This window comes from Prinia subflava, chromosome Z, assembly GCF_021018805.1.
Source record: "Prinia subflava isolate CZ2003 ecotype Zambia chromosome Z, Cam_Psub_1.2, whole genome shotgun sequence".
NCBI lineage: Eukaryota > Metazoa > Chordata > Aves > Passeriformes > Cisticolidae > Prinia > Prinia subflava.
In genome coordinates this window covers 30,613,783-30,634,361 of record NC_086283.1, presented here as the reverse complement: position 1 = coordinate 30,634,361, position 20,579 = coordinate 30,613,783, and the positions used below count along the sequence as shown (strand labels likewise).

The window sequence follows — 20,579 nt, the reverse complement described above, 5'->3', positions numbered from 1 at the left end:
TTTGGGGGGACTTGGGGAGAGTGGGGCGGGGGGGGGGGTCGGAGTGGGTGAGACCCCCGTGTAGGACGTTTACGACAGCGGGGGTGGAGGTGGGCCTTTTACGATAGCGGGCGGCGCTTTGCGGCGGCGCTTTCCGGCCTGAAGCCGCATCCCCGTGCGGGCGGCCGGGCAGCGGCTCCCGGAGCGCCCGGGGCTGATGCAGAAAATCAACAGGAACGTGGTCCTGGCTCTTCTGTCGCTGACCAGCCTGATTTTCCTGCTTTTCCAGCTGTGCTATTACAAGTTCTACCTGTCGCAGAAGGTGAGAGAGGGAGCGCGCGGCCCGGCGCCTGGCTGCGTTTCTCGGCCGAGCGCTGTGTGGGCCTTAATCCCGCCCCCGGAATTTCCTGGAGCGCCTCGGAGTGCCTGCACGGTGGGCGTGGGGCGGGCGGGGAGCCCAGGCCGATATCCTCTGGTAGTGGTACGGGTTTGAGTTCCCAGCCTGGCGTCTAAGTCACTGTGTCAGGCAGGGCCATCTTTTTCCGGAGGGAATGATGCCCGCAGCTTTGAGCCGCCACGGCTTTTAACCCTGAGCACTTGTTGCTCAGTGACAGGTGGTGCTGCAACCTTCAGCTTCTTTCTCACCATTTCTGATTTTTAAACAACAGCTGAGAAGTTCTTTGTGCTTTTGAAAAGCCAAAAGCTGAGCCACAAGCTGCCTTGACTTCTCATATTAACATGCTCCCTTTAAAACTGAATTGTGTAGGATTACACCTGGAAAGACTGAGGCACAGACCTGCTGCCTTTTCCCCTGTGGTATTTGCCTGACAGGGTTTGTCATCCTCCTATTTTACATTTGCTGCCACATTGGCTTGGAAACCCGAGGCCTCCCCACTCAATCCTTGCATGTCTGGAGGTCCGAGGCTTGGGTTGTCCTTCTAAATATAATTAAGCTACAGCAATTGTTTATGATTCTACATTAAGTGCTGTAGCTGAGTGACAAGAGGCATAACCCCAACCATAAAGTAGATAAATGCCCCTGAATGTCATGTTTAAAAAGCAGGGGTTTAATTGAAACTTTTTTTTTTCCTCTTTTTTCCTCCCTTGCCCTCCTTTTTTTTTTTTTTTTTTCTTTTTTTTTTTTTTTTTTTTCTTTTTTTTTAATAGAATGGAGCAGCTTTTTCCAAAGTCAGAGGAAGCCAGTCAGGCCAAGACAGCACTAGATGGGTATGTACAGTGGCACCGGTTCATGCAGCTCTTTCACAAGTCTCAGAACTCACTTAGAAATGCGAATTCTGGGTCCTGTTCTCCTCACTCTTCACTGGGCACTTTGTCTGTTTTGGAGGATGAAGAAATACACTTTGTAACTTTGCTCAGTAAAGAGAGTATCAAAAGAGCAATATGAAGTAAAATTGAGAAACAGTTACAGCTTCACAGCCTTTGCCAAGGTAGTGCTTAGATGTGTTGTTACTGTTTCAGGAAGCAACACTTGTTCTTTCTGATACAGAAATGTTGATCCAGAGTTTAGAGTCCTTTCTGGCTGAGTGTTGAACAGATTGGCTGGTTTGCCATGCAACTTCTTTGTTGGTCTGAGAAGGTCCTGAGTCACACAGTCCTCCTTCACCCACTCCAGATATTTAACCTGCTGGCCACTGTTGTGTTACCTGCTTGTGGCTGGGTTGTAAAGCTCTTCACAAGCAGGAAAATGTCAATTTCTGCATTCACCAGCTGCTGCTTCCAGCTGTCCTGACCAGTCGTAGGAGTGCTGTTAGGTGCTTGAAATAGGATATTTGTTGTGTCTTGCTTCAGGCTTGTAAGACTGAATAAAACCAAAACACCCACCCTGGAGAATCAGAAGGTCTCCGATCTTACTTATAGTTAGGATTTGTTTGGAAACAGTTTTACACAAGACTTTTTGTTAACTGATCTCCCAGTGGAAAAACAGCACAGATGGTTAAGGAGAAGGATGTGCTGGGAGCTGGCTGCCTTTCAGTTTGGATGCAACATGATAATGTTGCTAATTAGCAGAATGGCCATTTAAAGGTCTAGTTTCTGCTGAGCAAAAGGGAAGGTGCTCTGGTTAAGAACTGTCCCTGGAAAAAATCCAAACCAACTGTTCTGTGGATGGCTTGCTTGTGCCAGGAGCGCCTTGCTATTCTTGGAGGTGACACCCACTGGAGCAGCCTACCAGATGTGAGGTGTCATAGCCACAGGGAACTTCCCGTCTGTGGGCAGAGCTCTCTTAAAGGTTTAACTTGCTCTTCTGAGATCATTAGTGACAAAGGATGCCCTGTGATCCAGCCCCATACTGCACTTTTGATTTTCCTCGGAGTCACTGCAATGATGTGGCCAAAATACTACATTTGAACACATTTCTTTTGATGACTTAACATCAAGGCCATGTCTTTCTCCTATTATTTATGTTTGGTTTTTAAAAACTGATTTAAATTTCAGCTGAAAACATCTGTTTTCCTGCGGAAGTGATGGGCTGGGAAAGGGGAAGTAGGTACTTTAGCAGATTTTTTTCCTTTTTTTGTTCATCAGTCTGGTGTGCCGGTTTTAGTCACAGAAGTAATACAAGCACATCACTTACTTTTGAGTTCTGTGTAGCTGAAACCTCTTGGAGGGTAGCCTTGCTTCTGCCCATACCACACAGGTGATGCTGCTGCCAAAACATTGTTGGCCCCCATCCTGTCCCTTGTGTTTTCACATCTCTCTGAAGCCAGAACTTTAAAGTCATTAAATTTCAATGTTAGAGGTGAATACATTTAAGTAGCAGGGTGACTGTGGCTGCTGTAAATGTTTTCTGTGTGCCATGGGCATTTAGATGTGCTTGGTTAATGTTGCCCACTGAATCAAGTTACTAACTCCTTGCATAAGGCCCAGAACATTCTTGCTGCAGCTTTTAACTCCTTATGCGATGTTGAGTGCCCTGGGTAGACCAGACTACCAATCCAAATTCTGTGGCACTTGCATCCCACCTTCTCACTCCATCTCACAACTGTTTGTGGAAGTGAAGTGTACACTCAGAGGATGTACTGGGAGATAAGATTTCTTTGTTTCAGTGGGTTGGGGGTTCTTTCTGTCAAAGAGTTTTAATGCAAAGATTGTGTTTCTGTCCTCTGTTAAACAGCATGTGGTTAGGAAGTTCCTTGGATTAATATCCAGTCATAATATTCCAGTATATTTGATCGATCCTTTAATTCTGAGGCTGGTTGATAAAGACATTGAGCAAATCAGAAGCTCTCCTGATGGCTCTAGCCCAGAATGCAAATACTTCTGTGCTCCAAGAGACTTCACTACCTTTGCACTACTGGACAAAACATGGAAACATGAAGTAAGTGCATGTTTTCAGTTCACATTTGTGTATTTTAATGCATACAGCTGTTCTTTGATGCTGCTACTTAACGCTGGCATGTTTGTATCAGAATTCATGTGGTGGTAACATTGTAGGCAAAGGAAATTTTGTTTTAAACCAAAAGTTGCCCATTTACTCGCCTGGATACATTGGGAGTAATTTATACCTAAAGCTTTTTAGAAGCTGTCTGCAATATTAAAAAAACCCTGTGGTAGTCAGAGTATATGCCAAAAGGAAAAAAAAAAAGGTCTGTTAGAAAGGAAGGAGAAGAACCTTGAGCATGTAATGTAGGTGCAGCTGTTATAAATCTGGAGTCTGGGCATTTATCAAGAAGGAAATGCAGGTATTGATGTGAAAAGTCTGGAAAAATTACTATAGTCTGCTGGTTTAAATTTCTTTTAGCACATCCTTATACTTAATACCATTTCACTTAATGTGTTGGTATCTCTGCTTCTCTGTGGTTTTAGGACATTTTTTATTGGCTGTGTTAAAAATAGAGGTCTAGCATATGATGAAGGACAAAAATAAATCCAAAGTTATTTCATCAATTAAGTGTAATCCAGAAATATTTACTAGATTATTTTTTACAGACTAAATTTACCTGTGGCAAACAGCTTTTCTTTTCTTTTCTTTTTTTTTTTTTTTTTTTTTTTTTAAAGCAGGAGACACTGAAATGGCAGTTACTATTTCACTGAAGAACTTGACTGAAGAGAGGTGTCACTCTGGGCCTGATCAGGCAGCTGTTTTACCCATAGACGTGAAGGAATTCGAGAAACTTAGAGTAAAGTTGTGTAGCAGCACACTGAGATAAATCCATTTCCTATTGCTTTGTGTCTCAGTGATAATTTCTGTATCATTCAGAGGAGAAGCTGATATGCTTATTCAATACATTTCAAGGGGGAAAATTGAAAGGCTCTTTAGATGCTGATTGGCTTGGTTTTTTAAAATCCAGCCAGAATTTAATTCCCTTTGTTTGTGGACATATGAAAGCCTGTCATTTGAGTGCAGTGTTCAGTGTTTGGTGAGATTTTTATTTGCTTCACAAAAGAAGGTTTTGGAGTAATTGTTTTTATTTGTTTTATTTTTTTATTTATTTTATGTTGGTGGTGTTGTTGTTCAAGGACTTAGGAACACCAAATTTGGCAGAACAGTTTTAGAGAATAGTTTGAGTGTGCAGGGTAGGATACTATGGCAAGAAACAAACTTAATCCAAGCATGGCTTTCAACATTTATTTGTTGTTTTATTTTGTAGTTTGAAGGATAAAATTCAAGACAAGGAAAGAAAGTGGTTAGGATTGCCTATGACTGCTGGTCTTCAAGCTCCTAGAGATTTTTGATTCATTTTGCTTAAGTCTGATTAAAAAATGAAAATAGGGAATGGTGTGAGTTAATAATAGGCATTTAGCTCTCAATTTTGGTTTCTCTAATCTTTGGCATGCTCTGCTTCCTGTCTCCCTCATTTTCAGGTGGGCCTTTTTAGAACTGCTGAGAAGATGGGGTTCCAGTGGCTGAAGATTATAAACAAGGACCCCCGCTTGGATGGAATGGATGACCTGTCTGGGGGGGAAATTCCCTTGCACTACATATTCAAACTGGCATCCCATGCCATTCACCTGGTGGTCTTCTATGAGAGGAGTGGCAACTTCCTGTGGCATGGACCCCTGAGACTCAAGCAACACATGGACAGAAAGTTTGTGCCTTTCCGGAAACTCCACTTCGGTCGCTATCCTGGGGCATACGAAAAGTAAGTTTAGAACAGGGAAAGGAGAAAGCCATCATGGCACTCTCAAAATTACTTTCTCTGTGTGCAAAACTACTCTCTTTCCTGTAATCAGGTTCTGAAATTCAGCTCAGGTATGATTCAGACCCCAAAGTGCAGGCTTTGAGAACATTGTTTCTGAGAAAATTTGAAAAACATTGAGACATTTCACATGTCAAAATAAATCTGTTGAACTTTTTCCTTTAATTTGACCCCATTCTTTCATCCTTTTAAAACATGGAATCTGTATGAGTTACATGCCTAAATGTTTGAAGTAAACTATGTAAACTGTTACATAACCCCACTTCAATCATTATGAAGGTTTTTAATTTTTAAAAGCATATAGCCTCAAAGTACAGAGGATATTTCATTCCTAAGTGCATGCCGTACTTAGACAACCAAATAGTCTGAATTTTAAAATGCACTGAGCAACAGCTCTGAACAAATTCAAGTCATGAGTCAGTAAAGGAATCAGTGATCTTACAAACTAACTTGGGGTTTGGAGGTGTAGGAATTCTTTTTAAACAAAGTTTTGAGATGTATGGGTAATTTTAGTGAAGTCCTTGTTGCTTTTTTCATTTATAATTTGTTTTGGCTGTATTTGGATCACTGCCAGTAGTGTTCATTAAGATTATAACGTGAGTTAAAAGAAAAAATGCCATGTGGTTTGTAAAAGAAGTAAATAGGGTGATATATTATCTGTCTTTCCATGCAGGCCAGAACTTCTGCTTGTTTCTATTGATGACTTGAAAGTTCAAATTCCAAAAAATCCGTCCAGTTTCCTAGACGAGATGTCCCACTCTAGATTTCTTGAATGTAGGTACAGAGAAGCTCGGGCTTTCTTTCAGGTTAGTGGTTATCAGGTGGTGTCTCAGAGATGAAATGTGTGTTTTCACTGATTGACCCAAACCTAAGAACAATCCACTGGGTTTTTTTGACCTTAATGAGACTATTCACATGCACAAGGATAAATACAATCTTTGATTCTCATTCCACAGGGCTTACTAAGTGGTAATGAAATCAAAACTTTACCTGAAGATCATGTCTTTCTGTTTTTTCACTTGTGAGCACATTTTTTTCCAAGAGGGAACCAGCATATCCATAGTTCTTACACACCCTTACTGTTAAATGGATCTCATGTAAATAAAACTAAGATCTTGTGTATCTGCGTAGCTGAAAACCTTCCTTGTGGCAGTCCTCAAAATTTTGAGAAGTGTTTAATTTTATGTTTTTTGAACAACTTCCTGCAGTTCCATGTTCCTCATTTGGCTTATTTGAAATGGTCATTTTCCAAAGTGACTGATTGAATTGCTTTTCTGACTGTGTAAGTTAATGTTTTCAACACTGTTCAGAGCATCATTTTTAGAATTTTGCTACTTGATATAGCAGATAGAAAAGTCTCTGCTGCAGTGTGGGGAGCATTTTTTCCTAACTTGGAAATGACATAACTTGTAAAGTGATCAAGAGTTCAAAGTTAAGACTGCAAAGTCAGAGTCAGGCCACTGGAGTCAGGCCACTGAATCTGAGCCATCTCTGAGTTCATGGAAAGAGGAAAAAGGACAGTGGAGGCTCCAGTCTTCAGTCATTAAGGTATTGGGGAAAGGGAGGACCACTCCTGTTCACTCTAGTAGGCTGTAGATCCTTATTTGGGTAACAGGAGGATCACAAGGGCATCAGTGTGTTGTCCCTTCATATGTGGAAGACAGAAAAATATAATGCACTTCAGTCTCCAGGCAGAAATCACCACAGGCAGAGAAAATGTGGCTCTAAGTGTTTATTGGATTTTGCTGGAGCTTTTATTTTTACTGAGGCAGCTGGCACCTGTTTTGAAAAGTTCATTTTGGCTGCTTGTTGCCCAAGAGCTCTTGAAGAAATCCATAACAAAGCCGAGTGGTTGTTCCTTTGTTAGAACTGGTAATGTTTGCCCAGCCTCCCGTGTTGGTTTTGGCTTTGCATGGATGGCAGACCTTGCCAAGGTTCTGTCTGGAATATTTGTGTATTCGCTCTGTTTCTCCTTCTTGGCAGTTCTTCTTTAAACTCAACATCCAATTCTGACACTTGGTGGCGCCAAATAAATTAATCATGGAGTTCTGGAGGCTGGAAAAGCCTTGATGTGCTGGCAGGGACTGATTCTGTCCTGTTTTCACCTTGGATTATGGGAATGGACTTAAGAAAAAGGGCTCACCCATGTTGCTGCCATAGGTGCTGAAAATCAGTGTCTAATACATATTTTCTTATTCTAGCCTACTGTGAATTTTCATTCTGATGGTTAGGAAATAAAAGAAGATTGATGATTCAGAGTTTTAATTTCAATTTGTCATTCCAGTGCATGTTCTGAAAATGGACTGTATAGATAAAAACAGATATTAGCCCAGGTATTAGTTAAGTAAAAATTTTAAGGTTGTTTTTCCCTAGGACACTGGAAAAATGAAGGGAGAAATTTGCTCTCTGACAGTAACTTGCTTAGTCTTGCCTTCCAGCTGTATCCTGATGATGCCTCTCTTGACGCAGTGGAATTCAGGAAAAAGGCAAAATCCTTGCTTCATTTGGCTGCGCTGATACTGAATAACTTGGGAGTCAAGTTCTGGCTGAGTAGTGGAACATGTCTCGGTAAAAATTTGTATTGTGTTGCATTTTCAAACTCACCTGAACCTTTAAACACTTCATCCTCCATTTCTTGTGATGTCAGCAGAGGCCAAACATACTGGGTTGGAAGGTAATACCTGTATTGCAATAGGCCTTCTGGCTTCTGAAAAATTGCTTTTTCTTTAGAAACCTGAGCTGTGGAGATGCTGGGCAAATTTCCAGTGAAGCATTTAGTGTTGTTAGCAATTACCTGTGTTGAGTTCATCCCTGCTAGGAAGTAGTCAACAGTTCCCTAATTTGTGTGACTTGGAATTCACTGAAGTGCCAGCTGGAAAATGCACTGATGAGCACATATTTCTGCTGTCCAAGTACACTCTAACCCTGTTTTTCTTCCCATGCAATTAGATGCTTGTCACTGACTTCTGAAACACAGTTTACATTAATTTATTTTCTTTCCAAACAAACTTTTGATAAAATGACAGTCCATTAGAGTAGGTAATGCAAAATTTTCAGTTCTACTGAAGGTAGAAATATCATCACTGGTGAGGATTCTTTGGTTACTGAAACACTTGGTGAAAATTCATGTGTGCACATTTGCTTTGCATTTATTTAATCCTAGGGAATATAATTTTCTGAATGAACAGTTACTAAAGGATGCCTTAATGAAACTGACAAAAGGATGTCCCACTTCTTGTCTTTCTGCTTTGCTGTTGTGATTGAAAGGTGATTAACATCTTGGATGCAGTATAAAACAATAGTTGCAAATCAGAAGCACAGCTGTGGCCCTGTAGCTGTTAATTGCTGATTAGATTTGGGCCCACATAAAGACTTTTAATTTTTTAAATATAAATGCATTTAAATTAGGAAATTGAATATATTTTATCTATGCTTTCTCTCACATTCTTGGCTTTCTGAAAGGAGAGAGATGACTATAAGTACACTAATACTTGTTTCCTTTCATGTGGTTCATCCCATACTAAAAAAGGCTGAAATCTTTTTTATGGTCTCAGTCAAAGACTTTTGCCTGGTGACCTTAGGACAGCTCATTTTTGTGTTGCTTTAGTTTTGTTGAATTCATGTTCCTGAATTAACTAGTTTGGGATTTTTCTGTTTTATTTCCCACCCCCCCACCCCCCCACCCAAGGCTGGTATAGGCAGTGCAACGTCATTCCTCATAGCAAAGATGTGGATTTGGGAATCTTTATAAGAGACTACAAAGCAGATATCATTCCAGCTTTTCAGAATGCGGGGTTGCCACTGAAGCACAAATTTGGCAAGGTACATGGCAAATGAACATTTTTTACTTCATGTGTGTGTTTCTGTAGATTCATAATTTTGACTTCAGTTGCAGAACTTTATTAAAAAGTTTAAAAATAATGTAGCGTTACTGTGTTTTCTTCAGTTAGAATAGAAGTCATGCTGTATAGCTGGTGAAAATTAATTTGTTTTCTGCTGACATAAGTTGCTTTGTATTTTTATGTATATACAATGAGCATTTTTGTCTTCCAGGTGGAAGACAGCTTGGAACTCTCTTTTCAGGGAGAAGATGATGTAAAACTTGATATTTTTTTCTTCTATGAAGAGGATGATCACATATGGAATGGGGGAACTCAGGCCAAATCAGGCAAGAAATTTAAGTAAGAGCTGGATTTTTACCACTGGCAGGAAAGAAATTGAACAGCTAGTTGAAAGCTAGTGTTTACTGATGGCATTTTGTGTGCTGTTGCCTGGAAAAGTCTGTGCTCTTTGTGGAAATGTGGATGTCAAAGGTGAATACGAGGAGATTGTACATTCTGAGACCAGTGAGGCAGAGAGAGAATAGTCCTATGCCTTACTAGAGAGTAAATGTCAGATCTCATGTGAAATCAAAAGCAGGGCCGGTATATTATGTATCAAGCAGATCTTATCTGACTGTGACAGGCTCTCAGTTACATAAACACACAAGAAAAGAAAAAGTCTCTAAAACAGTGTTTAATGCACAACCTAATTTTGTAGTAGAAGATTAATTCTTAGGCATGTGTCTTGATGAGGAAATATTATGGCAAAAAGTCTCAACTGTCCTTGCACAGAAAAGCCCACAATTTATTTTGAGACAGCAGTTTGGAATAGTGGGTTGACAGCAGTGTTGTGACAGCAACAGACAATTCCTGCAGGCCTTACTGTTCATGTTCTGAAAATGGAATTTTGAATAGGATCCTGTGTTTCTTGTTTCACACTTTTCAGTATTAAATCAGGAAACAGGCGTCCCAATCAACCCAGCAAACTGAATATATGTTTTGATAATTAGATTTATTTCTTTCAATCACATATCTTCACTCAGAAGGAGATAGCTGCAGAGTAGTTGAAAACCTTGTAGACTTCTATAGGATTGCGTTACCTTTAACATTTTGCCAGAAATGTACTTGTTTGCATTTAGTAATGGGAATTCAGTGAGCACTGTCATCCAGTTGGAGATAATGTCCAAATCCTTATCTTAGTTATCTTTATTCTGAAGTGATAAAGACTGGGAAAGATATTTTGATAACCAGCTTCAAAAGCCCCATTTAGAAATAGACTAAAGAAAGAGCTTTTGGAATAACCCCACAGAAAATGTGCTGTGTAGCAAAGTTGTTAGGGTTTTTTTTTTTGGTTGGTTGGTGGGGTGTTTTTTTTGGTTGGTTTGTTTGTTTGTTTGTTTGGTTTGGTTTGGTTTTTTTGGCTTTTTTGGGTTTTTTTTGAATACAGCAGCAGTTCCAGTTTTCATGTGTGGTGCATTCTGAAAAGCAAACTGACCAACAAATTCCCTTCCTTTGTGCTCCTCTTGCATTTAAATTGCAGGAGCTGTTTCCATGCCAATGGAGTTGATGCTGCTCCTTCAAAATTCTATCAAACCTTGGATACCTGAGAGATGTTTTTACCCTGTTTTTTTTCATAATGACTGGTCCAAGGCATGAGAATAGGGGGTAGATGGGACCCTGTGCTGCACTCCAGCTTCCTTATCCTTGGATATTACAGCTCTTTGGGAACTCCATCTTCCACAAAGCTCTTTCCTGTTCTTGTAGCCTTGTACTTATTTTTGGTAGTAGCCTATTACAAGTTCCAAACGTACCTTTCTAGTTCAGTAATAGCTTTGCTTAGGCATAGCACCTTAATGAAGCCAACCTCTAATTCCGAGCTGGTATTTCTTAGTTTAGTACACACAGAAAAGGACCAGGAAAACTGCTTATTTACCGCTATAAAGGCCCTCAGCCATATCAGAACTGTAGCTGTTCAGAATTCTTAGCCAGGTAATTCCAGACATGTATTATTCCAAATACATCCTCGAAAAGAGATCCAGCTTTTGTTAGTGTGAGATGTGAGAGCACTTGGCATGCTTAATCCGAATATGTACAACACCAGAATGACCCTCAATTTTGCTTAGTATTCAGCCCTGTCAGAATTTTGGAGGGAGGCAAAAGTGAGGAGATCAGTCAGAAGAGAAGTGATTGTTTGCTCATGCTGAATTCTAAATCCACTCTAACAATTTTAAAGGAATTATAGTGTCAGAAGAGATGTTGATTGCTCCTAGGTCATCACAGAGAAGGGTAGACGTTCTCTTCTAAGATTAAAACTGAAAGGTAGAAGGTGTTTTCGTCATAAAGCTAAATATTTGCACAGGAATACTGTCTATACATCTAAATTAGAGGGTAGAGAACTAAAGCATTTCTCATTGAGTCCCTAAAATATTTCTCATAGTAATTTTTAGCCTCTGTTTCCTTGGAGAGCTGGTTTCTAACCCTCATAGTCTGGCTGTGTGGTTTGCATTTCCAAGTGCCCAAACACTTCCTCAGCATTCCTGACACAAGCATGTGCATCCTTCTGATATTGCCTTGGAGTTCCAGCAATTGAGACTTCTTGTTTTTTTGCAAATTTAATACTGGACAGTTACATTCTCCAGCAGAAAATGAGTATCTACAAAAACTGAATCTGGGAATCAAATCCACACTGTTTGCTTTAATCCTTTTAAAATGAGTTTATTCTGTAGGTTTTTAACAAAGAGGACTTTGTGTAAGAGTTTAGTTGAATCAGCAGTGTCCTGGTTTAGGACAAATTAGGGGAAAATCTCCACAACTCCCTCCCCCACCACCGGGTTCGGGAGGAATTTCCTCAGAGGAAAAGTGGAAAAAACTTGTTTATTAAGAAACAACAAAAAAACACTCCCCAACACAAGAAAAACAGTCCGAGATGACAACAAGTGTTTTCACCAGTCCAAGAGAGGGTGAGCAGTCTCTGCTGGGGAGGGTGCCAAAGCTTCTTTCAGGTGCAGACTCCGGGGGGGAGGGGTCCCTTGACGTTCCCGAAATCAGGGCCCGAAGCAGGTCCAATGTCTTCAGGGAAGGGGAGGAAGGAAAGAAGAGGAAAAACAAGAGCAGAAAAATGGCAAAAAGCAAGCAAAAAAGCAGAAAGCAAGAAAGCAAAGCCAGCAAAGCGAGCCTAAGCTAAGCAGCAAGCAAGCCAAAAACAAGCAGCCGGGGGAGGGGCTCAGCTATAGACAAAACAAACTGAGAACATGGGAACAGAAACACACGATTTGGGATACAAAGCATGAAAACGTCCTGTCACCCCAGGACAAGCAGTCTCTGGATATATATCCAAAAATGCTTGATCACTTTGTTCTTTCCCTCCATTTAAGACATAAAGCAAAATTGTTTTAGTTTCTCATATTCTTTGCTGACAGCTTAGCAATAAAATTAACTTCATGCTTGCAAGAAGATGGAGGGGGCAGTTCATGTTCATCTTACAAAGGTACAAACCTTTTTTAAAAGGATGAAGTGCTTACGGTTTGAAAAGGAATTTTAGGATCACTCCTTTTTTTTTCTGTGTCTGTGTGTGGAAGCCTTCAGAACTTCAGAAGTGGGAGTGATCCTCTGCAGGAATAGTGGGTAGACTTTGGTATTGTTCAACACCTCGACTGTCACACTTCCACAGTATGTCATTCTGGTCAAACTGAAATTTATCACTGCTGTAAGCATGTATTAACCTCACCTTTCTAAAATGGGGTAGCTGTTAAATCCGGCTTGTAACAGGCAAAGCAAAGGCAGGGACTAACCTATAGGTGGCAGAATGACGTGAATACAAACAAGATTTAGGAATGCTCCTTCCTAAGCACATGAAGCAAATGTTCACCAGTTACTGTTGATAGCACCCTTATCCAGTGTGTAAGAGAAAAAGCAGTGTAAATATAACAAAGCCACTTGCTGCAGTTGCTTGCTTTCTCCTGTTGCTAGAAGTATGTTCTAGCCTTCTGCCAGTGACCATGTTCTTTTGTTCTGGCACAGGTATCTCTTTCCCAAGTTTACTTTGTGCTGGACTGAATTTGTGGAACTCAAGGTCCATGTGCCCTGTGAAACCTTGCAGTATGTGGAGGCCAACTACGGCCCAGAGTGGAAGGTGCCTGTGAAGATGTGGGACTGGAAGAGCTCACCCTTCAACGTGCAGGACAATGGAGTCTGGCCTATTGATGAATGGGACAATGTCATCCAAATCTACTGACCCCTGGCTGCTGACGGAGCCTGTCCCCAGTACTGTCAGTCTGTCATTTCCCAGTGCTCAAGGCATCGACATCCGTTCCCTTTGTAATGCCCCATGTGTTTCTTAAGGAACATTTCCTTCCCTTTGTTTAACAGGTAATTCCTTCACCTTCACTGTGCTTTTTCCAAGTGATTAAAGGAGAAGATGAAAAGCAACTGGAGGGAAGGGAAGCTAAAATAAAAGCTGCACAAAGGGAGTAGAGAGGATGGCAGTGGACTTATGGACAGTTGACTGTTTAAGCAGTGCCCAGGTGGCTTTGACATTTTTGAGATCATCAAAACCTTCACTGTTCAATTCTCAAGCTTGAAAGAAGGTTAGGATGGGAAAAAAAGAGAAGTTCCTCTTTTTTCAAAGGAGATTGTGTGACTGTTTAACTTCAAAACACCAGAGTTATGAGTTCCTCAAATGTGCTTGATTTGAGACTGGTGCATCCCTACCATAAGCAATGGGTTGCTCTTGGGAGTGGAATGTTTCTGTGTCACAGAGCCTGTGTGACCATCTACTTTACATCTAGGAGGTATCTGGAAATGGTGTCACACTAGGTGAATGGAAAGAGAAACTATTCACAATATGACATTTTTCAATTTGTCCTTTTCTTCTTTAAGAATGTGAAGGTGCATGCTGCTGGGATGGCTCCCTCATGAAAACAAATAAAATTCTGACTTTAATGTCCTAGTCCTTATGTTCTCCCTGTAAAAGGTTTGAGTGCATTTTTAGGAAATTACAGCTATGCCTGCTTTCCTGCAAGTAGATAGAAATGGGGATTATTCACAGTTTTCTGTTTCACAGAACAGAGGCTTCTCTCTAAGGGAAAGGAGAAATGTGTACAAATACCAACTGTTCCATCAAATTTGCAGCAGCAATCCTGCCAGTCCCCTCAGTTTCAGTTTCTCCTGCCACTCAAACACTGGAGTAAATGATTCAGCTTCTGACAACAACTTGTCAGGCTGGCTCTTGAATTGGATGGTAACTTTGTTTGCTCTGCCTAGTTAAGAAGAGAGAGATGTAAAATTCTGCTAACACCATTCACTTGCTAAAGTAACTATGACATCATAAAGGGTAATTTCTCAGGTAGAATTTTTTTTGTACATTTTCCTTAAAATGGAAAACAAGCAAATGTCTGTGTGGTTTTCATGTTCATAACTCTGTTGTCCTGAACTTCTTGGTATAATAACACGCAGTAAGCCTGTGAGTTTCTCAGTTGTGATAAATGTTTAAGGGTAAAGGAAAAGATCCTCTCAGCAAATTATAATCTGTCAAATTTTTGACTTTGTAGATGAAAAAACTAATAAAAAAAAAGCATGTCCCTGAAAAGGAGGATGTCTTGAATAGTTGATTATACCTGTAAGGTATATCAATTCTTCAGGTTGAAATGTTTTCTCTTCAGGAGATAAAATTGTGTATTTAACACTGATTAAAAGGAGAGTCTAATTTGCAACTTGAGATGTTGTTTCGTCCTTTGTTTGTCATCTTGGGCAGCATTTAACACACTTCATTGCAGTTACCATGACACAATACACAGAGGAAAATCCTGAAGTATTTCATACACTGCTTGTTGACCACCTGTCTTTGAGCATTTATTTTTTAATAAAGATACTGGAATACAACAAAGATACTCTGAATAAAGCAGATGCCCACATGCAGGCGAAAGGATCCTTCAGCTGCACGAACAGATTGCATATTGCACATCTCCTATCACTCTTAGTGCAGTGCTCTGGCCACAGATTTCCTGCTTGGATACAGATTGGGTCCCCAGGAGTGGTGTGAACATCATGAAACTGCTGCTCTTCAAATGCACATCATGAGGCTGAAGCCTTGTCGTTCCCACAGAAACAGCCAGATTGAGGTGTGCTTCCTCCTAGGTTCTCCTTAACTGCCTCATCTGAAATGGATTCTTAATTCTGTGTTACCTTCTTAACTCACTAACTGCCTTCATTAAAGAAGTGCTTATCTAAGGAGGAGGGTAATTCCTAAATTCTCCTAATGGTCTTAAGCAACTAGATGTGAAGTCCCTTGGCTTCCCTGTAGCAAACAAAGTTTTCCACATTATTTTTGTGCAGCTGTTAAAGACAGAAAAGTGTTCAAAGCTCCAGAATAATGGCAAGGAAAGACTGAAGAAATAGCATTGCCCAAAGAGAAAGGACCATAAAAAGCTGTTTTCAAGAGCCATAAGAGATGGTTACAAGAAAAAGGAGGGATGTGTGCGCTCCCTTTCTGTGGGTGGTAGGAAATAGAATTAAATGTGAAGAATGCAAATTGATCCACCTGCACAGAAACTGCAGTATTTAACATGTGGAAATGTGTAAAACCTGTGACTTGAGGGGTCTCTGAGATCACATCAGGCAAATACCAACCAACGCTAACTGTAGTTAAGGACTAGCTATAGTTAATATGATCTTTCCACTGGAGAGTGTTCCTATTCCTCATGATTCTGTAGTATTCCACTACTTTCTGCTTTTACAAAGTGGAAATTGGAATCATCATTTGTGTATGAGCTTAAGAAATTTCTGGAATCTGTTTCTGGAATCAGACACGAGCTCACACTAGGAGTGATGGTGAATTGCCACTGGAAATGAGAGAGAACTGCAGCATCTTGAACACTTGAAAAAATGTGATGGTTTGTAACAGATGGGTAAATGCAGCTCTTCCAAAAAGTGTATGTCTGGGCCAGACTGAGGCTGCAGAACAATTGTGGGATGGACAATGCTTGGCTGCACAGGGCAGGGAGGGTCTGAGGGAGATGCTGATGCTTTTCACCTGTCCAGGAGCAATATTGGACAGAAGGGCTCATGTCTGTTCCACTACAATGCTGTTTTAACCTCAGACACAGAAGATGGGCAAAACTGTGGTGATGCAGGCAGCAGAGGATCCTGGAAGTACAGGTGAGTCTTTTTCTGCTGTCCAGATGAAAAAGTAGGAGCCGATCTTGTTACTCCCTTGCTGTTGAAGCAGAGCCTGGGAGATGATGGTTGCTGGTGTTAAACAGCTTGCATCATTTGCTGCTTTAGCAAATGAAGCAATGCTTCAGACTTCTCTAGAAGTCTGAAGTCTGTCAGCTCAAGAGAAAACCAGTCTCTGCTTGGCACTGCCCACAGTAGTTGTGTGTTTTGCACAGATGAACGAGATGCATAACAGCACAGACATCTTCTGTCCAAGGACTGGCTTGTCACAGTGCAGTGGCTCCCAAGGATGTGGTTCTGTCCTTTACCCAGCAGGAGAATTCTCTGAGTTCACACAGCAGTTCAGGAAGCTCAGGAGCAGCTGCCTCACTGCTCAGGCTTGCTTTCTTCCTCTTGATGTGTTTCTATCATACCATGAATTGCAGAACAGAACAAGGGAACTTAACTTGAGAAACAATATGCAAGGACATTAAAGCCTGCCTGGCACTTGTGCTCACTGATTTGGTAAAGACATCAGTTGTTTGTGTAAAGTGGCACTAGTAGACGATTTACACCAGCTGATAATCTTGCTTAATAGCATTGTTTCCTCAGCTCAGCCATTTCTTTTCCTTCCACTTCAAAACAAGGATAAAGCCAAGTGGCTCTCTTTGACATAGAACAAATAATTACAGTGCCTTTCACCCATCCACTTCCTGTCAGAAAAGTCAAAACTCCTGAGCAAAGCAGCTTTCACGAGGAGCTACAGTTGAACTGTGTGGCCTCTCTTCTTGAGTAGACACTAGTCCTTCTTTATCACTGCCACTGTCCAGAGCAGCGTCTCAGGAGCTGGTTGGGGCAGCAGGAGCATTTTCTGTTGAAAAATCTGTGTTCTTGCTCTTTGGCCTCCTGTAATCATCTCACATTGTCACTATTCAGGCTTGGTTGCCTGTTGTTGGTAACAACCTTTTCCAGCTGCACTGGAAGAGGAATTTCTGAACAAACGTTGACAGGAAGAGAAGATTAAATAGAGAACAGCCAGTAAAGACAGGAGCCAGGCCACGCTGTTGGATTTTGGTGGAGTTTGTTTGGTTGTTGTTTGTTTGTTGTAATTATTTTATTTTAGGACGCCAAGATACATTTGTATCATGGAGAGGGGTCCCTCTGTGACTGACCAGACATCTGTTGTCTTATTCCCTGGTAAACATTTTCTTTATTGTCATGCTTTCAGCTGGGAGAGAGTTAATGTTCTTCTCGAAAGCTGGTGTGTTGCTGTGATTTTGGATTCACTATGAGAATAAATGTTGATAACACACCTGTGTTTTAGCTGTTGCTATGTAATGCATACCTTAAATCAAGGATGTTTCAGTTTCTGGTCTGCTGTACCAGTGGACATGTGCATAAGAAGCCATTGGGGCATGTGAGCTGAACAATCCAAGAGTTTCAGAGAATATCATGCTCTGGGCATAAATTGAGGGGAGTTGGCTGGGAGGCTGATGACTGCTGGAGGTGGGATGGGCATCAATCTATGGGTGATGAACAAATTGTACTGTCCACCACTTTCTTTTGGGGTTTGTTTTCTCTCATTATTATTGTTATTATTATTGTGGTTGTTGTTGTTATCAGCATTGTTAGTATTTTACTTTGCTTTCAGTTATTGACCTGTTCTTATCTCAACCCATGAGTTTTATGGGTTGTTTTCCCCTGATTCTTCTCCCCATCCTTCCGTGGGGGTAAGAGGAGAGCAGATTATACCTCTCTACCCCCATCATTTAAGCGGTGCAGTGGGTTTTCCTCCATTATTTGGAAGAAAATGAGGTGTTTTTTCTTTGGAGCATGCCTTCTTGCCCCCAGGGTCTGACATTCTCTGTAGCAGTAACAATGTAGGCTCCACTTCTCCAAAACAAGGTGTCCTGCTCTGTGCTTGGAAAGAAAAATCTGTTTCTGTGACTAAGACCCAGCACAGACAGGGAAAAGGATGTCAGTAAGGCTTTTGGCTTCACTTGGAGGTGTTCTTGGGTGGTGTTGTGATCCTCATAAATACATATAAGAGAACCAAGCAGGTTGGGAAAGATGTCTGGGATCATCAAGTCCAAACTGTGACTGATCACTACTCTGTCAGACAGAGCAGAGTACTGAGTGCCACATCCAGTCTTTCCTTAAACACCTCCAGGTGACTTCACCACCTCCCTGGGCAGCCCATTCCAATGTCTTATCACCCTTTCTGTGAAGAAATTCTTCTTAATGTCCAACCTAAACCTCCCCTGGCACAGTTTTAGGATATTTCTTCTCATCCTGTCCCTGTTCCCTGGGAGCAGAGCCTGATTCCCCCAGCTGTCCCCTCCTGTCCAGGAGTTGTGCAGAGCCACCAGATTCCCTCTGAGCCTCCTTTTCTCCAGTCTGAGCCCCTTTCTCAACTCCTTCAGCTTCTCCTGGTGCTCCAGACCCTTCCCCAGTTCCGTTCCCTTCTCTGGACATGTTCCAGCCCCTCAATGTCCTTCTTGCCATGAGGGGCCCAGAGCAGCCCCCAGGATTCGAGGTGATCCCTCAGCAGTGCCAGCACAGGGATGGTCACTGCCCTGCTCCTGCTGCCACACCACGGCAGGGACAGCCCAGGGGCCATTGGCCTTCTTGGCCATCTGGGCACCCCTGGGCTCATGTCGAGCTGCTGTCACCAGCACCTCCTGGGCCTTTCCCAGCTTTCCAGCCACTTTTCTCCCAGCCTGGGGTTGCAGGGGGTTGTTGTGACCCAAGGGCAGGACCCAGCACCTCCCCTGGTTGTAACTCACCCCACTGGCCTCATCCCATGGATCCAGCCTGTCCACACCCCTCTGCAGAGCCCTCCTGCCCTCTGGGGGATGCATGCTCTCACTCATCTTGGTGGCATCTACAGATTTATTAATGGTAAACTCAATCTCCGTATCTCCAACATGCCTGGAAGCACAGGAACACCACCAGTGAAGGTGTTTGGAACCCATCTCCATCAAACACCCTCGATGTGCTGCCTGTAGCCACCTGTGATGTCTTCCTGGCACTGCTGATGCCTTAAGCCCCTGGTTCTCTGCTGCAGCCACTTCTCTGAGTTAATGATGTCTCTGTAATGCATTTGGAAGTTTGATCAGAAAAAGTGCCCGTTCTTTCTTGTTGAGATAAAGCTGTTTCTGAGGTCAATGTACTGAGACCATCATTAGCCTCTTCCTTGCTGGTCTTTTACAGCCACTTTGCAGCAAACAGTTAATGAAGTCAGCCAATTAATCTGCTGCCCCTTCATGGACCTTCCTTTCCCTGCAGTACAGTATAGATTTCTAACCTCTGAGGAAAGGTCCACAATTTCTCCTGTGAACAAGACAAGGAAAAACCCAGAAAATATTGTTACCTGTTCTTTGACCACCAGATCTTCTGATCCTTCCCAATATCACTTCTGAAACTCTCTGATTGTTATCCAGTCCTTATGAATGTCTCATGTGGCAGGCTGGCATGAGAGTGGTTGAAGCCTGGAGATGGGTACTTTGGATTTTGGCCAGAATGGTGACCAAACTGCTACATGTGCCATCTCACTTTTTGAGGCAAGAGAGTTTCATGAGAATTTCTACTGAAGTTATATGAGGCTTTGCCACTGGGCAAAGCCCTGATTTCAACTACAAATTGGCCTGAAAAGGAGGAACCTGTTTGAAATGGGGCTAATGCAACTTCTGTGATGGTCGGTGGCGCTCATGCTGAGGGTTAGAATCCTTAAAAGGTGTGAGAGAGAGTCGTCCTTACCTGAGGAACTAATCGTTGCATTACTCAGCATTAGCAAGGACCAAGGTAGAAATGCAAAGCCCTACCAGGATGCTTTCTGTCTTGCTAAGGTCTTTCTGCCAAAAAATCCTAGTAAAAACGTGTGCAGCAATGGCAGCTGGAAACAACAAATGATACAGGTTAGGTGACTTTGTAATTGTGCTGGCTGTTAAACCATGAAAGGCCTTGTTTGCTGTTTTTGTGTGGCTGCCTTTCTCTGAGACTCTTCATCCAAAGGGGACTGGAAAAGGATTTTCTGAATCCAAATTAGTGTGATTCCTGAATAATGCCCCGGGTCTGTGCAGAAATGAGCATCCAGCTCCTGGAAAGGCAGCACTGTCCAAACAGAATGGCCTTGGTGTGTTCCCTGCAAACACTGCAGGTGCTGGGAAAAGAAGAGGGGGAAAGGATGAGCACCAGAGGCTGTTCTAATAGTATTCTGTGATTCATCAAGACTGTTTTATAGGAAAATGCCTGACTATGGCCTGTTTGAAGAGGGAAGAGAGAAAACTGACAGAGACTTGGGAGTCCTTAACTTTACATGTTAGGGGCCATGGTTTTTTATGTGAGGAAGTGGGAAAACATGAAATAGAGGGAAATGTGTATAAACTTCTTTTTCCTCTTCTGATCCTTCCTTGGTGCAAAGATGGAAGGCTGCTGATGCTAGCCCAGCTGCTCTGGTTTGCACTGG

General features: G+C 41.9%; 1 protein-coding gene across 3 annotated transcripts; it reads left to right on the top strand.

Annotated features, from left to right (window-relative positions):
• Positions 1-76: 76 nt before the first annotated feature.
• FKTN (fukutin) lies at positions 77-14,675 on the top strand. Of its 3 annotated transcripts, none has more exons than XM_063422661.1 (9): positions 77-301; positions 1,147-1,206; positions 3,113-3,316; positions 4,804-5,081; positions 5,812-5,944; positions 7,577-7,706; positions 8,827-8,960; positions 9,192-9,306; positions 12,980-14,675. In XM_063422661.1, the coding sequence occupies exons 1-9, from the start codon at positions 197-199 to the stop codon at positions 13,099-13,101; spliced, it is 1,281 nt and encodes a 426-aa protein (XP_063278731.1). In that variant the 5' UTR covers positions 77-196; the 3' UTR covers positions 13,102-14,675. The 3 variants fall into 3 exon arrangements, with proteins under 3 accessions (XP_063278731.1, XP_063278732.1, XP_063278730.1); XM_063422660.1 differs by having other exon boundaries at positions 84-301; positions 9,192-9,319; XM_063422662.1 differs by lacking the exon at positions 5,812-5,944 and having other exon boundaries at positions 7,564-7,706; positions 9,192-9,319.
• The last annotated feature ends 5,904 nt before the right edge of the window (positions 14,676-20,579 follow it).